The sequence below is a fragment of the Aspergillus melleus genome (assembly GCF_016097325.1).
Source record: "Aspergillus melleus strain CBS 546.65 chromosome Unknown contig4, whole genome shotgun sequence".
Lineage (NCBI taxonomy): Eukaryota > Fungi > Ascomycota > Eurotiomycetes > Eurotiales > Aspergillaceae > Aspergillus > Aspergillus melleus.
In genome coordinates this window covers 3,408,061-3,424,185 of record NW_025763373.1, presented here as the reverse complement: position 1 = coordinate 3,424,185, position 16,125 = coordinate 3,408,061, and the positions used below count along the sequence as shown (strand labels likewise).

At 51.2% G+C, this 16,125-nt stretch overlaps 8 protein-coding genes across 8 annotated transcripts; 6 read left to right on the top strand and 2 right to left on the bottom strand.

Annotated features, from left to right (window-relative positions):
* Window positions 1-97: 97 nt before the first annotated feature.
* Window positions 98-3,771, top strand: tof1 (putative DNA repair protein (Tof1); the record flags this gene model as incomplete). The annotated part of the gene is made up of 4 exons (XM_046089707.1): window positions 98-199; window positions 255-492; window positions 544-2,670; window positions 2,720-3,771. Exons 1-4 carry the CDS (start codon window positions 113-115, stop codon window positions 3,769-3,771), a joined length of 3,504 nt encoding a protein of 1,167 aa, XP_045945679.1. The 5' UTR covers window positions 98-112.
* A 79-nt stretch (window positions 3,772-3,850) lies between these two features.
* Window positions 3,851-4,825, top strand: LDX57_007984 (PhzF family phenazine biosynthesis protein; the record flags this gene model as incomplete). The annotated part of the gene is made up of 1 exon (XM_046089706.1): window positions 3,851-4,825. The coding sequence occupies one exon, from the start codon at window positions 3,851-3,853 to the stop codon at window positions 4,823-4,825; it is 975 nt and encodes a 324-aa protein (XP_045945678.1).
* Window positions 4,826-5,803: 978 nt separating this feature from the next.
* Window positions 5,804-6,268, top strand: LDX57_007983 (uncharacterized protein; the record flags this gene model as incomplete). The annotated part of the gene is made up of 1 exon (XM_046089705.1): window positions 5,804-6,268. One exon carries the CDS (start codon window positions 5,804-5,806, stop codon window positions 6,266-6,268), a length of 465 nt encoding a protein of 154 aa, XP_045945677.1.
* A 309-nt stretch (window positions 6,269-6,577) lies between these two features.
* On the bottom strand, window positions 6,578-8,179 carry TFB2 (TFIIH/NER complex subunit TFB2; the record flags this gene model as incomplete). The annotated part of the gene is made up of 3 exons (XM_046089704.1): window positions 6,578-7,802; window positions 7,913-8,000; window positions 8,056-8,179. 3 exons carry the CDS (start codon window positions 8,177-8,179, stop codon window positions 6,578-6,580), a joined length of 1,437 nt encoding a protein of 478 aa, XP_045945676.1.
* Window positions 8,180-9,155: 976 nt separating this feature from the next.
* Window positions 9,156-9,613, top strand: LDX57_007981 (uncharacterized protein; the record flags this gene model as incomplete). The annotated part of the gene is made up of 4 exons (XM_046089703.1): window positions 9,156-9,230; window positions 9,292-9,310; window positions 9,397-9,475; window positions 9,544-9,613. 4 exons carry the CDS (start codon window positions 9,156-9,158, stop codon window positions 9,611-9,613), a joined length of 243 nt encoding a protein of 80 aa, XP_045945675.1.
* A 384-nt stretch (window positions 9,614-9,997) lies between these two features.
* On the bottom strand, window positions 9,998-14,398 carry LDX57_007980 (RNA helicase aquarius; the record flags this gene model as incomplete). The annotated part of the gene is made up of 4 exons (XM_046089702.1): window positions 9,998-10,452; window positions 10,507-13,971; window positions 14,024-14,124; window positions 14,187-14,398. The coding sequence occupies 4 exons, from the start codon at window positions 14,396-14,398 to the stop codon at window positions 9,998-10,000; spliced, it is 4,233 nt and encodes a 1,410-aa protein (XP_045945674.1).
* A 252-nt stretch (window positions 14,399-14,650) lies between these two features.
* On the top strand, window positions 14,651-15,310 carry LDX57_007979 (uncharacterized protein; the record flags this gene model as incomplete). Its single annotated transcript, XM_046089701.1, has 3 exons — window positions 14,651-14,887; window positions 14,966-15,044; window positions 15,099-15,310. The coding sequence occupies 3 exons, from the start codon at window positions 14,651-14,653 to the stop codon at window positions 15,308-15,310; spliced, it is 528 nt and encodes a 175-aa protein (XP_045945673.1).
* A 193-nt stretch (window positions 15,311-15,503) lies between these two features.
* On the top strand, window positions 15,504-15,977 carry LDX57_007978 (uncharacterized protein; the record flags this gene model as incomplete). The annotated part of the gene is made up of 1 exon (XM_046089700.1): window positions 15,504-15,977. One exon carries the CDS (start codon window positions 15,504-15,506, stop codon window positions 15,975-15,977), a length of 474 nt encoding a protein of 157 aa, XP_045945672.1.
* Between the last annotated feature and the right edge of the window lie 148 nt (window positions 15,978-16,125).

Below are 16,125 nucleotides of genomic sequence, written 5' to 3'. Positions count from 1 at the left end.
CCTCCGCCTTCGGGTCTCCGGACGCGCCGACGCGTGAACGACGCGTCTTCCGCGGGTTGACGGCGAAGTTGGCCCGCTCCAGGGGAGAACGACACCAGCACATTTGGCCATCATGGACGAGGACACTGTACCTGTTGGCCAGACGGTGGAAGTCGTGGATCCGGATGTCCGCGCTCATGTCTACAGTCTTGTGACTGCGGTGAGTTGGAGATCCCCCATCCCTCCACCCGTTTCCTCGCTGACCCCGTCAACAGCTGGGAGGATTCAACGGGGAGAATGCCGATCAATATGTGCTCGGTGACGATGCGCTGGCTTGCTTGCGAGACATCAAGCGCTGGCTGAAGCTGTACGATGAGAAACAAAATCGCATGGATGTGGCACGATGCCTGGGGGAAGCAAATTTGGTCAATGGTGACCTCGTGCCAATTCTCTCGCTCTGGAGCGTAAACGGACAGAGCAGTAAATACATGTCCAGGATTGCGCTGGCTTGTCGTGAGTATCTTCCTGTGCCGTTAGTAGACTGCCTGTTCTGACAACCCCCAGTGGAATTACTAGTACCCTTGACCTGGCCATTGGAGATCCATGCCCAGATGACCATTAATCACCATAGACATATGCCCTATTTGCAACACGCACAGGTCTCATATAAACGACGCCTCCTCAGCCGTGGAAGTGCCACGCTCCTTCGAACAATTATCCGGATTGGCCTACCCAGCATGGCTATCCCCCGATCCGAACGAACTACTCGCGACGAAGGAATTCTTAAGCTCGTGCTTTATTTGCTACGGAATATTGCAGTGATCAGCACCCATGCTCGCCTTGCAGCGGAAGGTGATGAGGAAGAGACATCAAGGTCCGCGACACTCAATGCCTTCCAAGATCAAGATGCATTTGCTCTCCTCCTTACCATGTGTTCCAATGTTGGCGATGATTTCAACATGCAAGATGTAGCCCTTCTCGAGATCTTGTTCCATATTGTCAAGGGTGTCGACGTGGAAAAGCTTTTTATGAATGATGCCCAGCGGAGTGCCAAGGGCACGGATGAGCTGGATACTTTATTACGGCAGGAGTCTTCGCTGCGGAGGGAGTATGCTAAGAATGCACCGACACGGCATGGTCGCTTCGGGACAATGATTTGGGTCAAGCGCGATGATGCCAAGGTTTCCACCGTCTCGGGACAGGACGTCCTCAGGGATAGCCAAGCAACACTACAGAAATTGGACCAAACCAAGAAATGGAACAAGCCCCAACAGCGGCAGAGGAAAGAGTTATCTACACTGAACAATGATTTCAGTAGTCCCGTGCACCTCAATTCCGCCGCGTCGAAGAATTTGCGCATGTTTGTGGAGGAATTTCTCGACTCTGGTTTCAATCCTCTTTTTACGCATGTCAGGAAGGCGATCGAGCGTGAAGCCGATCGTGTTCTGGACATAAATTCCCGCCAATACTTCTACACCGTTGCTTGGTTCCTGGAGGCGGAACGGGCACGCCGTGTAAGCCAACGCCAGAGAAGAGCACAAAATGGAAAACCTGATAAGGTGGCAGAACCGGACAGTTTTGGATTGGTCGCTGGCGTTCTCAACCAGGAAACGTTTGTCTTCCTCAATCGGTCAATGCAGTACAGTCTCGACCATAAAGACTGGGAGGACCTGAATGCTGAGATGCGTTGCTTCACGCAAATCCTGTTGACTGTTCAGGAAATGACCTTGTCTCCTATTGAGGACGACCAGGAAATTGCGGAGAATATACAGAATCGGATCTTCTACGAGGAAACGACTCATGATCGCATTCTGACAATCATCCGTGAATACAAGGATCAAGGGTTCGGATACCTCGACGCAGCCACAAATCTTGCACACGTCTTCTTGAGAATGCTGGAGCGATATTCAAAAGAGAACGTTGACATGCAAGTTCGCTCTAAAAGACGCACTAGGCGTAAAAACAAGCAGGCCGAGAAAGGCGACGAGGAGAATGACAATGAAGACCAAGTCTCCGAGGATGAAGAAGATCATGCCGAAGCCGAGCGGGTCTCCAAAGAGCGCAAGTTTGATTTCCGACGGTTCACCGCTAAATTCTGCAACCAGAAGTGCGTCGACACGTTCGTTGCCTTCACCAAATATTACAGGGAGCTCGACACGGAACAGTTGAAGCGTGCGCACCGCTATTTCTACAGAATTGCTTTCAAGCAAGAGATGGCCGTCTTGCTATTTCGTGTGGATATCGTCCATCTTTTATACACCATGATTAAAGGCCCTGGGGCCTTGGACTCCAGCCAGCCTATCTTCAAGGAGTGGGAGGAGTTAGTCCAGCAGATTCTTCGGCGACTTATCAAAAAGATCGACCAACGCCCCGCCCTGATTACCGAGCTGCTTTTTAGTAAAATTAACTCGACTGTGTCCTATCTAGAGTATGGCTACGAGAAACAAACGTTATCCACAGCCAAAAGACCTCCGGCCGAGATTGAGGTCAGCTCCAGCGAAGCGAAAACTACCGAGGAGAAGATCGGCATTGTAATTGGGGCTTTGATCCTGGACGAACAGGGTGATTTGGTTGCATGGGTGGGTGACGTCCTCCAGACGGCGGCGGAAGAGAGAGCATCCTGGGAAGCGCAGGATGAAGCACAGGCGAAAGAGAATCCCGGAAGACCAACGGCGCCTAATCCTATGATTGGTATGTATTGTCGCCTTATTCTGAATAACAGAACTAACAGCCCATTCAGCTATTGTGCCACGGGATGATGGCTGTCAAAAGGCCATGTTCGCAAATGCTAAACTCCGTCTCTTAATGACCTTGGTTAAATTCGAGCGTCTCGGGGTGGAAGACGTACCTGGTGCATCTTGGATCGTTCCCGCATCATTGGACTCAAGCTATCTTCAGACCACGAAGGCTGTCATCGATCGATGCCTTGATAGTCCCATGGTTGGAGATCTTGAGAACGACCCTCGTGAAATGCTTCGCCGAAAATATCCCAATGAGTACAGCGGTAACTCAAAACAAGCGACCCTCGATGTCAACTTTGGATCGGAGTCCGAGGGCGAGGATGTTCCGGACGGGCCCCTTTTCCCCCCAAACCCCCGGTCCAAAGCTCAGGCCCTCGACGAGCTGAAGAAAAAACGCAAAAAGCAGAAAAAGGACGTTGACAATGCGCCTCCAGACGACGCGACTCTAGAAGCACGTCGCCAAGCACGCCTTGAGAACACACGGGCCCGCCTAGCAAAGATCAAGAGTGACCTGTATGTTCACGCCAGCGACGAGGATACGGACGAGGGCGCGGATGAACAGTTTTTCGAGCTAGAAGAGAAAAGGAGGAAAGAGCAGGCGGAACGTGTGCGAAAAGCCTTGCTCACCGGCGTTGTGCCGGAGATGAGTAATGGCAGGAAGGGGAATGGGCGCAAGAAACGGCCGACCGAGCAAGGCGCAAGCCAGGTTCCAGACAAACGACAGCGACGTGCCACCAATGCCAGCATGAGCGACGCAGATGAAGACGAGGATGTCCTCATGGACGGCGTGGGCGAGGGAGCTCCCGCGTCACATCGCAATGTCTCATCTAGTCCATCCATTGACGATGATCTCCAATTCGATGACGACCTCGCTTTTAGTCGGAATCGGAATCGGAGACCAAACTCTCCTCCTGGCCAAAGAGTGGAGCGCGACAGCCTTGAAGGCGATAGTGAGATCACGCCGAACAACGACGAAGAGGACGCGCCAAGGCAGCCACCGGCTCGGCGGCGGATACGCGCCGGTTTTGTGATCGATAGCGATTCCGAATAATGAACAACGCGGGGTACATCGACGCGCATCCTTCCTGACTACCTCAAAAACCTACAACCGACAACCAGACCCCTCCCTCATGATGGGTCAACGACTTCGCTTCGTTACTTTGGACGTTTTTACCTCGCAGCCGTACGCAGGGAATCCTTTGGCTGTCGTCTTCCTCCCAGAGCCAGAGCAGTCCGCCTCGCTTCCCCCATTGACTGAGCGCCAGAAACTATCAATCACGCGGGAATTCAACCTGTCCGAGACGGTCTTCGTGCATGCCGGGAGCGGCGAGAAACGGACCATTGATATTTTCACCACCGCTTGCGAAATCCCTTTTGCGGGCCACCCAACTATAGGCGCCGCCTCATGGTTTTTGTATCATTCTCCGAATCAACAGGAGAGGGAGCAGGTTCGATGCTTGGTCACAAAGGCCGGAGAGATTCCAATCTCGCTACAACAGCCACCTCAGGAGCAGGGGGTATTGGCAAGGGTCGCACATAATGTTCGCTTCCACGCCGCGCGGTATCCGCTAAGTGAGCTACTCCGGCTCCATGTGTCCTTGACCCCATTCTTCCCGCCTGCAGTTCACGGCATGCTGTCGTTTCCGGTGGTCTCGATCGTCAATGGGATGAGTCAGGTCCACGTTGAGCTGCCTTCTTTGGAAGCGCTGGCCGCCGTGACGACGTCGGCCGGTGGCGAGGTGATCTCCGTCCACGGTCCATACCTGGACGAAGGGTGGAGGTCTGGCCACTGCGTTCTATACTTCTACGTGCGAAACGTCGAGGATGCGCTATTGAAGACTCGCGTAATCCGCACCAGGATGATCTTAGGGAATGAGGAAGATGCGGCCACGGGCAGCGCCGCGAGCGGACTGGTGGCATATCTGTCCCTGACAAAGGAACCCCCCGGGAGACACACGTATGACATTATACAGGGCGTGGAAATGGGAAGGCGCAGTCAGATTGGAATTGACATCACAACTGACCACGAAAAGGTCGAGAGCCTCGAACTGAAAGGAGCCGCAGTGACGGTGAGCGAGGGCACCATCTTAATCCCTAGGGAGTAAACGCTGGAGATGAGCGAGGCAAACGGGCCAAATGCGTGTAACTAAACCACATTGACCAACATGAACCTTTCCAAACTTACTCCCCAAGAACATCTTCCCCCTTAGAAACCCGGTACCTCTTGAACCTTTTACCCTGGGCATCTTGCCCCTTAGTATTCTCGCTGGCTCGCTAAATCTCGAAGACTTTCTTTCCTGTCCCTCACCTAGCGATAATGACGGAGAAACAAGGCCGCAGGTCTTCGGTTGTGAGCTCATTCCAAACACTCAAAAGCACACTAAGTGGACGCCATACGGTCAAGGAGGACAGTAGTTCTCAGAAGCACAGTCAACTGGGATTGAAGCCTGAAAATATCCCTCCACTTCTATGCACGCAGACGCCCTCTGGCTTCACTTCCAACCACGTTTCCTCATGGGTTCCAACCCCATCCAAGCCCCCAGAAAGAGAGCTGTACTCTCGTGGGATTTATCAAAAGGAGGGAAGAAGGAGTGTGCTCTTGTCTTTTGGCCAACGGTACCTGGATAGAAGGAAGAGTGGTGGGGAATGTTGCTCCTTGGCCACGCCTTGTCATGGTAAGGAACGATACATCAATTCTATGTCGTGTCTAGCCTGGATGAAGCACCGATTTCAACCTCACGACCGACTGACATTCTGAAACAGCTGCTTGCAGTGAATCTTCCGCCGACATCAGCTACAGTTCCCTACTTGAGCGCCACAACAACCTATCCTTCACAAAGACACCTGTCGACGCCTGGCCTACCTTAATCCGTACTCCAGAAGTCCGGACCTGCGCGGGAGGACGAACGATAAGTCGGAAAGAATGGAGAACGAGGCAGCCAAACCTCGAGAAGGGAACCCAACCAGAGAGCTTCAAACGGCAAGTGCGAATCACTCCCCCGATACCGCAACCACACCACCAGATCGCAGAGGTTCACCCATCACCTGTGCCATCGAGGTCATTCGAGCCCGGCGCACGACAAATGGAGCCGACGATGGCTTCAAGACGGATCAGATGGACCAATCGATATGAAAACCTGAGGAACGTGGGTCGAAAGGACCAGAAAGGATTCGAGTCCGGAGAAAGACCATCGCAGTTCCCTCTCACGCGGATACCTTCATACTTGAGGCGATCAGCCCCGACGAGCCCTGTCTTCCAGGTCACCGAACCTCAGCCTCGACAATACTGGCTGGGACGGTTCGTCACCCTCACAAATGCATTCCATTACGAGGACTCCTTCAACCAGCCGGATATTGCCACCGGTTTTGGGATGCTGTCCAGTTATTCTCGTCCCCTGGGGTGTTCCGATATCGATCTTTCAAACTATCGCATCAAGCGAGCGTTCATGGTACTCGAGAATGTCTGTACGACGGAAGAGGCGAGTGCTAGTCTTAGGGCCTTCCGCGAGGACTATGTCAGGGTTCACGGCGATCGGTGGATGCGCTAATTTCCCATCAAGGACGACGTTGTCAGATGATAGTATGCGCAGATTCACAACCCTGGCTGTCAAAGCGGAAGGTCTTGCGGCCTTGATTGCTTATTGATAGGAAGGAAAATGAAAGAAAAAGAAGAGGGCACAAGAGACTACTGTACAATGATCATCGACTGCCTTGAATTTACTTTGTCATGAGTGCCAACTTCTCCCAAAGATCCCAAACGCCTGAATCAAATCCAACCACCGTGCGCCGACATGAACATATCCATAAATTTGCAGCTTGACCTCCTCCCTCAAAGTTCCTTGTTGTCGATCCTTATGTCATTTTCTACTCCTCAAAAATGCCGCCACTTGCTCATGTCTGGTGACGAAAAACATGCGTTTCCGATCGGACTTCCACACCAGAACCCCGATCTCCTCGGCGTATCGACACGGGGCTTCATACTCGGCCAGACTGACGAAATCCTTGAACAAAAACCCGGGTGTGGCTTTGACACGGTCTCTTTCCAGTTGCCAAAGCCGGATCTGGTCTACCACGGTGGGCGGCAGGACGGACGGAGGGATACCGGCCTGGTTTGACGTGGACCGAGACACGTTATGTTTGCGCATCTGCGGGTGTGCATGCGTGGATAAGTAGGAAATTATCTGGTCGGCAGTGATCCCCATCTCGATGGCCCGACGAACGGACTGGCGGGTGATTTTGCCGGTGATTAGATTGGGAAACCGGTATTTCAGGGTGGTGAAGAGTGCGATGAGAGAGATCTGTAGCGGTGAAGAAGTGTAGGCATACAGTCGATAGTTCGTTTCGATAATGATGAAGCCAGAACCAGCTTTACTTGAGGGAGTGCCAGCGGGCCCGGAGAGGGAGCCCGAGATAGGATTGCTCAGAGCGCTGGAGTCGGAGGTGAGAGTGGTCGCGAGACGCGTAGGGTAGAAGTGGTTGGCCTCGGGCGAATCTTGATAGACAATACCAAAGTCGGCCAGATCGGTCAATGTCCGGAGTTGAAAGGATGTCAGGTGTTCCTTTTGATAAGCCTTCCCCAGCTCCAGGCTGCTTAGAAGAAAGAGGAACGATAGGACCTCCACGCTATCCATCCCGATGGCTTCTGCGCTTTCAACGTAGAGGATGAGGATGTGCCAAACCTGGGTGCTAACGTCCTGCAAGACGAATGCGAAACCATCTTGGGTGATTTCCACACGACGATCTTTGATCTCGACAAGGTGGCCAGCCTGTAACAACTGTTTCACACCTTTGCTCAGATTCACATCACGCTGAATCCCCAACCCACTAGTTCCCACCATGTACCCTAGCACCCCCTCCCATTGCCGACGCGCATACTCGTCCATATCGGCAATTGACACAGTTGGCCCGGAAGAGACGTGCGAAAGAACGCCAAATGATTGCGTCTGTTCAGCTCCCGTGAGAGCTTGTCGGAGGGAGGAGGAGAATGGATTGGTGACCATGTAGGCTCGAACATTGTCTGCTGTCACCGTATTTGATAGGATATGCAATCGTCCCAATATCGAAAGCGCATTGTCACGTTCCCTGAAGATAGATATGCGGTCAATAAATCGATCGATCCAACAGTACACATCAGGGGTTGAGAGAGGGTAGGGAGAGAAACACAGTCAAGGAACAGGAACAACGTCACTCACTTCAAGCTCTCGGATTTTACCCAGATCTCCAGATCCGCCGCGGGGAGGGGGTCCCTGAGGTATAGAAGCGCCATGACAAAACATTTTGCTAGATTGCAGATCAGTTTGATAGTTCAACCGGCCGGCCAACCCATTTGACGTACCAAGGTCAGGCAACATGCGCCTGAAAATAGCGAGTGCTGTGGAGGGCTGCTGGTAAAGCTTGAAGAAGACCGTCCCAGGGAGGCCTTCAAGATAGTCAAACGGACGGGATGGAGCGGCCACCATCTTGCCTGCAGATTTCACCAAAACGTCACCTCCACGGCATAGTGTGTTTCCCTCAAGGTGATGGGGAGGATCGACAAAGCGTGAGCAAGAGGGAGGGAACGGAGGTCGAATGAGAAATTATGCGGTCCGGCGACCCGAGCGGCCACGAAGCGCAGTCCGACGCATGACCTCACAGGACTCCCGTAGTCCCCCCGGCTTCTCTTCTTCATATTCTCTATGTCCTTCTCTCTTTACCCCCAACTCGCGGCTTCTCCCAAGAATGACTGCTTTGCGGTTCGTTCGATCGGTACGGACTTGTCCCGATGTTTAAATTCCCACGTCTCCCTCGCAATCTAACCATGCATAGGTCTGGGAGTCCTTTCGGGCTACTTCGGGACTGGAGCCTCGGTAGGTAGCATCGTTTATATATACATTTCCCGGAAAATCCATGTCTTGTCCCCTTATCCATTGTTCTCGGTGGAAAAGAGAGATCCCAATCCGACTGTAAAAATGCACGGATGACAATTGTGGCTGATAAAATACTGCCGGCGTCTGTATAGTCTGCTCAATAATGTATGTATATGTTCAATCCGCCTCCATTCCGAATATACTTATTCCGCTCGCTTTGGGCATACGGAGTGCACTGGTTGATATTCCCCCCTAGCTTCGTGTGACGGCTGCTAGACCGGGAACGGTCAATTTCGAACTGGACATTCAGAAGGAGCATACGGTAGCTCATCCCCTCCAGCTGATGTCGTTGAGCGGTGATTGACTGTCTGGTAGAATCGCCTGAGTATTCTCCACGGCGGCACCATTGCTAGTATGGGTATGCTACTATTGATCAACCCCTTCTCTTCTCTTCCGCTATATCACTGACTATAGTGATGTAGTGGACCTTGGTGGGTCATTGGCCGTTGCCTCCCGTGGGCTGTTTGCCACGGGTGTCTCAACTGATCTTAACGGTGCGTGGACAAGGTCTAATAGAGGATAATGCTAAATGGGTTCTGACTACTTCCCAAATTCAGTAACCTATCTCAGCTCGGGAGGCAAAGTTGGTGATAAGATTCTTGCCGTATGTTTCTTTCCTGACCATAATCTTGTGTACCCGGATGTGTGTGCTAACCTACTTCAAGGAGGTCAGCTGTGACAAATGTATCTTGGCCCTTTCCACCCTGCCTGTCGTTGTGGTAGATACCAGCCGATTTGTTCTGAAGGCAACTGACCCATTCATGTTGCAGTTGGCAAAACGCTTGCATACACGTCCATCAAATTTTCCAACAGCAAGGGCGAGGTTGTTGCAAGAGGAAGCCACACCAAGTAGGAATCACCTTGGATACCGTGGTATCCCACCTGGTCATGGGACCATTTCACTGACAATCTTGTAGATACGTGGCGCTCGCTTGGAAAGACCCTCAGAATATTGTCGAAGAGCTCGGTGGGCGTAAACAGCAATAGATCCTTTTGATCGCCATGGAGAAGATGACATATACCTAGACACATGCGCAGAGTCATCCAATCATCATACTAAATAAAGTCAATATGATCGGGTGCGTTGTAAGTCACCGTGCCAGAGCAGCCTTTAGATAATTGAATGTAGATACTTGATTGTCTTTTTTCCCGTGAGTAGTACTCCGGAGTTCTCTTATTGCAAACCGTGAACAACAATCACCAACCGAATACATAGATGTAAATGAACATAATCATGAGAAACATCGATAGCAATATCCAAGAGCCGTCCCCAAGCCCATCAGACTCACACTCTTTTAGATTTGTGGATGCTTAACTGAAGGCATCCTTCCAGGCTTTTAGTCCTTCTGAATAAGGAACGATTGTTCCTTTTTACCTCGCACCTAATACATGCTCATGCAATGGATCATCATCCTGCGGCTCTTCGCCCGCTCCCAACATGACTTCGTCTTCATCCATCAATTCATCCACACCGCCTGGCACTGCGTCCTGAACAACAATATCTTGATCGCCCAGTGCCTTGAGCTTAGCCTGGGTCATTTCAAAGACATACTGACCCAGATGCTCAACTCCTTCCATGGGTGTGCCCTGAGCTTCGTCAACAACCGACCGCGTTGTCGGGAACATTTCGCCGGTAGTGAGCATGAGCTTGTCTGGTCGCTGGAATAGAAGATCAAACGCCGGTTTAAGTTCGTAGCACGACTCAAACACCTCGCGGCGACCAAGGATATAGAGGCCGAGGCGGGCGCGAGAAAGGGCAACTGTCAGGCGACGAACATCGCGAAGGTATCCGATTGTACGGGTGCGAGTGAGGGAAAGAATCACATCTGCAAAATGTAAGTTAGATTGATTTCCGAGGTTGCAGATCACCAAAGACTTACAGTCATTCTGTTCACCCTGATATTTGTCCACCGTAGTGACAATTTTCGGCATGCCAAATAGAGTGTTTTTACTGCAACGGTGCCCCAGAACATCCTTAATTAGCGCCGTTTGTCCCGCATAGGTGGCAAGAATAGATATCCTCGATGCCGGGTAGCCAAGAAGTCGCATGTATTGGTAGATGGCCACCGCATATTCCGCCTCCCCTAGGTTCTGGATGAAATGTGGCGTGGGCTCTCTTTCGCCAGAGCCCTGGTAGTCAGGGACATTGATGAATTGGTAATCAAATTGGAAGCCAGCATTTGCTTGTTGGAACTCATCGGCTGATTTGACAACGGGCAAATCTCCCAGTTGCTGGTAACGCCACCGGAAGAGCTCAGCGATGCTACTCCGCGCGCGTCCCTGTTGGTCGAGTGCGATAACTGGGACCCCTAGTCGGACGAGACGAAGGAAAAGACTCTGTTCAAGATGCGCGTACTGCCGGAACGCATGGTTTTGTACGATAGGAGAATTTTGGAGGTGATCACCACAAAGAACTATTCGCTTCAAGGGAAGCTCACCGGCCTTCATGCTCTGTAAAGCAGTGGGGATGAAGCTCTCGATTTCTGTGATTTGCGCCGCTTCTTCCATAACAACGTTGTCATAATGGAAGCCAAGATCGGCGATCTCCTGGCGGCGCATCGCAGCGTGCGTAGATGTCATTGCGATGATCCGTGCTTCTTTGACCAAGAGATAATTAGCCTTGTCCTTAGGCTGCCTCAAAATCTCAAATGGCCGGATATCCTCAAGTTCAGAGAATATCTTGGAGATATGCCGTTGACAGCCTTCTGCCGCGTCTAGAACCACGTTCTTTGGCGCCGAAGGGTCGAAAACAGGCTGGGGGGTGTTTGAAAAGTAAGTATGGAATGGGAACTCTGCAATGATCTCTTCCGGGGAGGTATTGTCGGCGCGGACATTGTCCCAAAACTTCGCCCACGCAGGTTGGATGTAAACAGTGTTGAAATATCCTGCCGTCTCGCAAGAGCTTCCGTGAGCCCCCTGTGCGCCAATAGATGCAGCCAATCGGGCTACTTCAGATAAGAAGTAATTCCGGTTTTCGAAGAATGACTCGACACGGCCATACTTGCTATAGCTCGCCTCGGTATCCAGCTCCTCTTCACCGTGACCAAGACGCAGGAGGTGGCGCTCATCAATGTCCAGAGCAACGATTTTCTGGAATAATTGGTTGAGTGCCTGGTTACTATGCGCAATAAGTAGGGTACGCTCCGTTGGGAAGTTATGGTAAATGTTGTTGATAATCTGGGTTGCGACATCCGTTTTTCCGGTTCCAGGGGGGCCGACGATGATAGTGAGGCCAGGTTGAGTGCCAGATGCTATAGCTTCTGCCTGAGCCGGGGTGAAGCGAACGGAATTGAGCTTGGGGGCGTCAACCGGATAAGGCCCACGGTTCGGTGGTTTGTAAGTCGATACACGTAGCGACTTGGGAGCTGTCTGCTGCCGTTCGACCTGATCTCTCCGACGTTTCTTGGAGGCATTGGTGGAGGCCTGCGGCGGGGCGGGTTCAACATATTCAAGGACATATGGAGGCCCAAAACTTGAAGCCTGCTCTCCCGAAGGCTCGATAGCCATTCCCGGAAAGCTTTCCACGAGATGTTGCCAGTTTATAAAAGTGTCTCGAAAATCGACAGAAGACAGCCGACTGGACAATTCCGTATATCGGGCACCCGCAGGGTCGCCGTAGCCCAAAAAGATATCCTGGACCCAAGAGGGAAGAGCAATGTTCGAGACAATAAGTTTTTGCATCGTCTCAAGAATTGACTTGAAGTTATTCTCTCTGCCTTTCCTTCTGGCGACAACGTTTATCAGGGGGTAGATGTCCGTCTTTCCTTGCAGAGTATGATCTTTGTCGGCCTTGAAAGCAGCCGGATCTAGGTTGACCAACAACCTCCTAACGCGAGGTCTGGACTTGAACCCATTTGTTTGGATCGAGGCAGGCTCGCGTAGCGGGCGGCCATTTTCGTCAAGAACCTGCACAATCTCTGCCGACCGAACGTGCGAGATACGGGAAGTATCCGGCGAGGTAGAGTCGGGAGCTCCAGGTTGCACAGCCAACAGAAAAACCACATCGTCGGTGCGGAGAGACTCCCACTCCGTTCTGATGTGGTCGGCTAGTCTCCCCACTTCAATAGTGATCTCTGCTCTCACAAAAGCCGGATTTGCCGAACCAACCTTTGCGGGGGCAACTTCAATGATCGCAGGCTTGGAAATGGGGATGGCCATGCGAGAAAACCCTTCGAAAGTTGGGCCTTTGCCATCCCGACTGGTTCGTGGCTGCATTCGCTTGACAATTGCTTCCATGTCTTTGCGGATCTGGAAAAAGGCCTCGGAGCGATACAGAACAAACGAACGCCAAAGAAAATCACCGACACTCAAATATTGAAGATTCAATTTCGGGATTGCAATCGGCCGCGAGCCATCGTATGTTTCATTCCGAAGCAATGCCGGGTCATATAGATTTTCCTCCGTAGGGAGTATAGCAAGCTGTGAGGAGGCCTCTTGGAAAGATGTCTTCCGTTCATAGGAAGCCAAAATAATCTCAAGATACAGCTGCCGACTGGGCGAGACTTGAGATTGGCCGGGGTAAACTGTTCGAAAGCCAAGGTGAGAACAAAGATTCTGCAGCTCCGATTCCTCTAGAGAAGCCAGTTGCCCCTCTAGTTCAGAACGTTGTTCAATGGAACCATAATTTGATAGAGCGAGAATCATTAGTTTATCCTTGAAAAGTTTCATTGAGACTCTCTGCAGATGTGACAGCTCCTGGCAATGTGCTTCATACACCGCCTGAGGAGACAAAGTCTCTCCCGTATGATCGTCGATGGCGAAGTTTACAAAATGCACCAGGAGGTCGTAGAGATCGCGGAAAAGCGTATTGTCTGGAGAGCGATATAGCGGCGATAGGCGAGTAACAGAGAGCAAGTTGAGATCTTTGAGCAGCGTATTCACGTAGCGCCTTGTAGGCAGTTGGCCTTCTAGATCCACCAAAAACTCGAGAAACCGCTCGCAGTAGTGCAAGTTATCCGATTGGTCTTTCTCAGGCCCGGCTAGTCTCCGCAGATAGTCGAGAAGCATCGTGTATAGCCATGATCGTTCGAATCGTGCTTTCGCTTTCGCTGCTTCATCTCCTGCTTCATATCTTTTTGCAGCCGCCCTCCATGCCTTTTTCAACGTCGGGCCCTTCGAAAGTACACGCACCCTAGCTTCCTCGCTAGATAGATTGTGCCAGATTGAGATCGAAACGAGAGGAGCACATTCTTTTCGTATTAAAACGTTTTCGAGTGACTGGAAGGCACTAATGATGAAAGAGAGTATGGACAATCGCGAAGATGTAGGAATTGATTGGTCAATGCTCATGGAGAGGATTCGGTGGAACAGGTTCGAGAAATCGTCAGGTCTCTCGGAAAAAATGTCTATTAACCGTGTCAGCATACCCCCAATGACTAGTACTGGCCCATTGCGTACTCCATATCGGCAAATGCTCGCGCTGCTTGATGCTCACGATGTGCGTCAACAGTAACACATGGTAATTGGAAGCTTCTTCCGAGTAGGTAGGCCAAAGAAACCTTTTGTAAAGTCAGTCGACTGAAACAACACCATTCGAGCTGGTACCAGGTAGCAAGCATACTTCTCTAGTATATTCAAATTCTCCAAGGCGAGAAGAGAGTGAAGGCTAAAGTTTTCGGCCTCCAAAGGATCCCATATGTCTTTCTTGATGGTGTCCGGTTTAGCTTTGCGAACCTTCGACGTCTCGAGCCAGTGAGTCTTTGCCAGTTGCACCCACGGACTGTTTTCGCGAAAGTCCTCCACAGTAGGCCTGGAGTCCAGGCTGTGTGCCATTGCCTGACGTGTATGTAGGCCCATTCCTTGTCGTTGGGGTTGTTCAGAACGCATCCGAGCGGGAGGGCGGATTTATCTGCGGAGGTTGTCCGTCGCGGGCGGAAATGCAGAGCTTCTGGCGCGCGTCTAGTGAAGTCACTGCGGCGGCTAGAGCCCGCAGAGCCGCAACTTTCACTCTTTAATCCCAGAACCCTTTGTCCTCCACGACAGCGTGCCCATTTACGCTGCTCCTTCTCGGGTTTTCAACGGAATATGGCGGACGCTGCTGAAGCAACCCATGCTTATAGGCGACTGGTTGACAGTCTCTTGACCCAGGCCGAACAAGTCAAACCTGACAAGCAGATTGAACCCCCCTTGACGGAGGCGCACCTCGGCGACTCTTTCTGGCGAATTCAGGGAGAGGATGGGCAGATCGCGAAGCGGTTCAATCAACAAACACAGTTTGCTACTGTTGAAATAGCTTTCAGAGAGAAGTTCTATCATATTCTCGTACGCGACTCCGTTTGCCTTTCGCGAGCTTTTCTTGATTGTCGGAGATTTCATAGCTAATCATTGATCCCCCTGAAGGCTCATACGTCAATTGACGATCCCGGCTTCATCCAGATCTGGAACCTACTCGACATCATTTCCATCTTTTCCGATAACGGTCAGTATTCGGGATGTCTTTGAACATATGGTCATTGGCCTAATATGCCTCTAGAGCAATGCGAACCAGGTCTGATTTTCTGGCTCATCGAGGAGCTGCTCGATAGCCAGACTATAGATGGCTGCCGCAAAGTTTTCGATTACTTGGAATCCCGGAGGGAGCGGAATACAAAAGTATGTGGCATTTTGGTGCCTGCTCCCTTACATGTGAAACTCGCTAACAGTACCGAAGAAACACTTCAAACAGAAAAGCCTGATTATCCTTAGATCTTGCAACGAGCTGCTCCGGAGATTATCGAGGGCCGAAGATACCGTTTTTTGTGGCCGTGTCTTTATCTTTTTGTTCCAAAGCTTCCCTCTCGGGGATAAAAGCGCCGTCAATCTCCGAGGTGAATACCATACCGAAAATGTCACGACCTTCGACGAGAATCTCGAGAGTGGAGGCCATAAGAACGACGAAATGGATGTGGAGTCCTTCAGTGGGCAGGGTTCTCAGGTGGTGGAGGAGACTGGCATGGACTCCCAGGCGCCCGCGCAGGAAACAAAAGCACCGAAACTAGTCGTTTCCAAAAGCGACGACAAGAAAGAGGAGGCGAAGATTGATTTGGATGGACTTTATCCGATGTTTTGGAGTCTACAAGCCTATTTTTCCGCGCCGACGAAAACCTTCGATTCCCAGCACTTCGCTAAATTCAAGTCTGGACTTGAGGCTACATTGTCGACTTTTCGATCAATACATATGGATATGGAGAATTCAGGAGCTTCAAGGACATCGGAAGAAACGAGGAAATCTCTCAAACGGAAACGAACTGCGGACGGTCAAGAGATTGCGAGCAGTTTCAACCCCAAATATCTAACAAGTAGAGACTTGTTCGATCTCGAAGTTCGTATCTTCCCATTGATCTTGGGTTATGTTGCTAATCTTTTGTTCTAGATCAATGACACCGCTTTCAGGAGACATGTCCTCGTTCAAGCCCTCATTCTCCTGGACTTCTTGCTCTCCCTTACGCCCAAAGCAAAAGCCAAGATGTCCGACATGACCAACAAATCGGTGCTTTATGGGTTCGTTTTGAATGACGAAG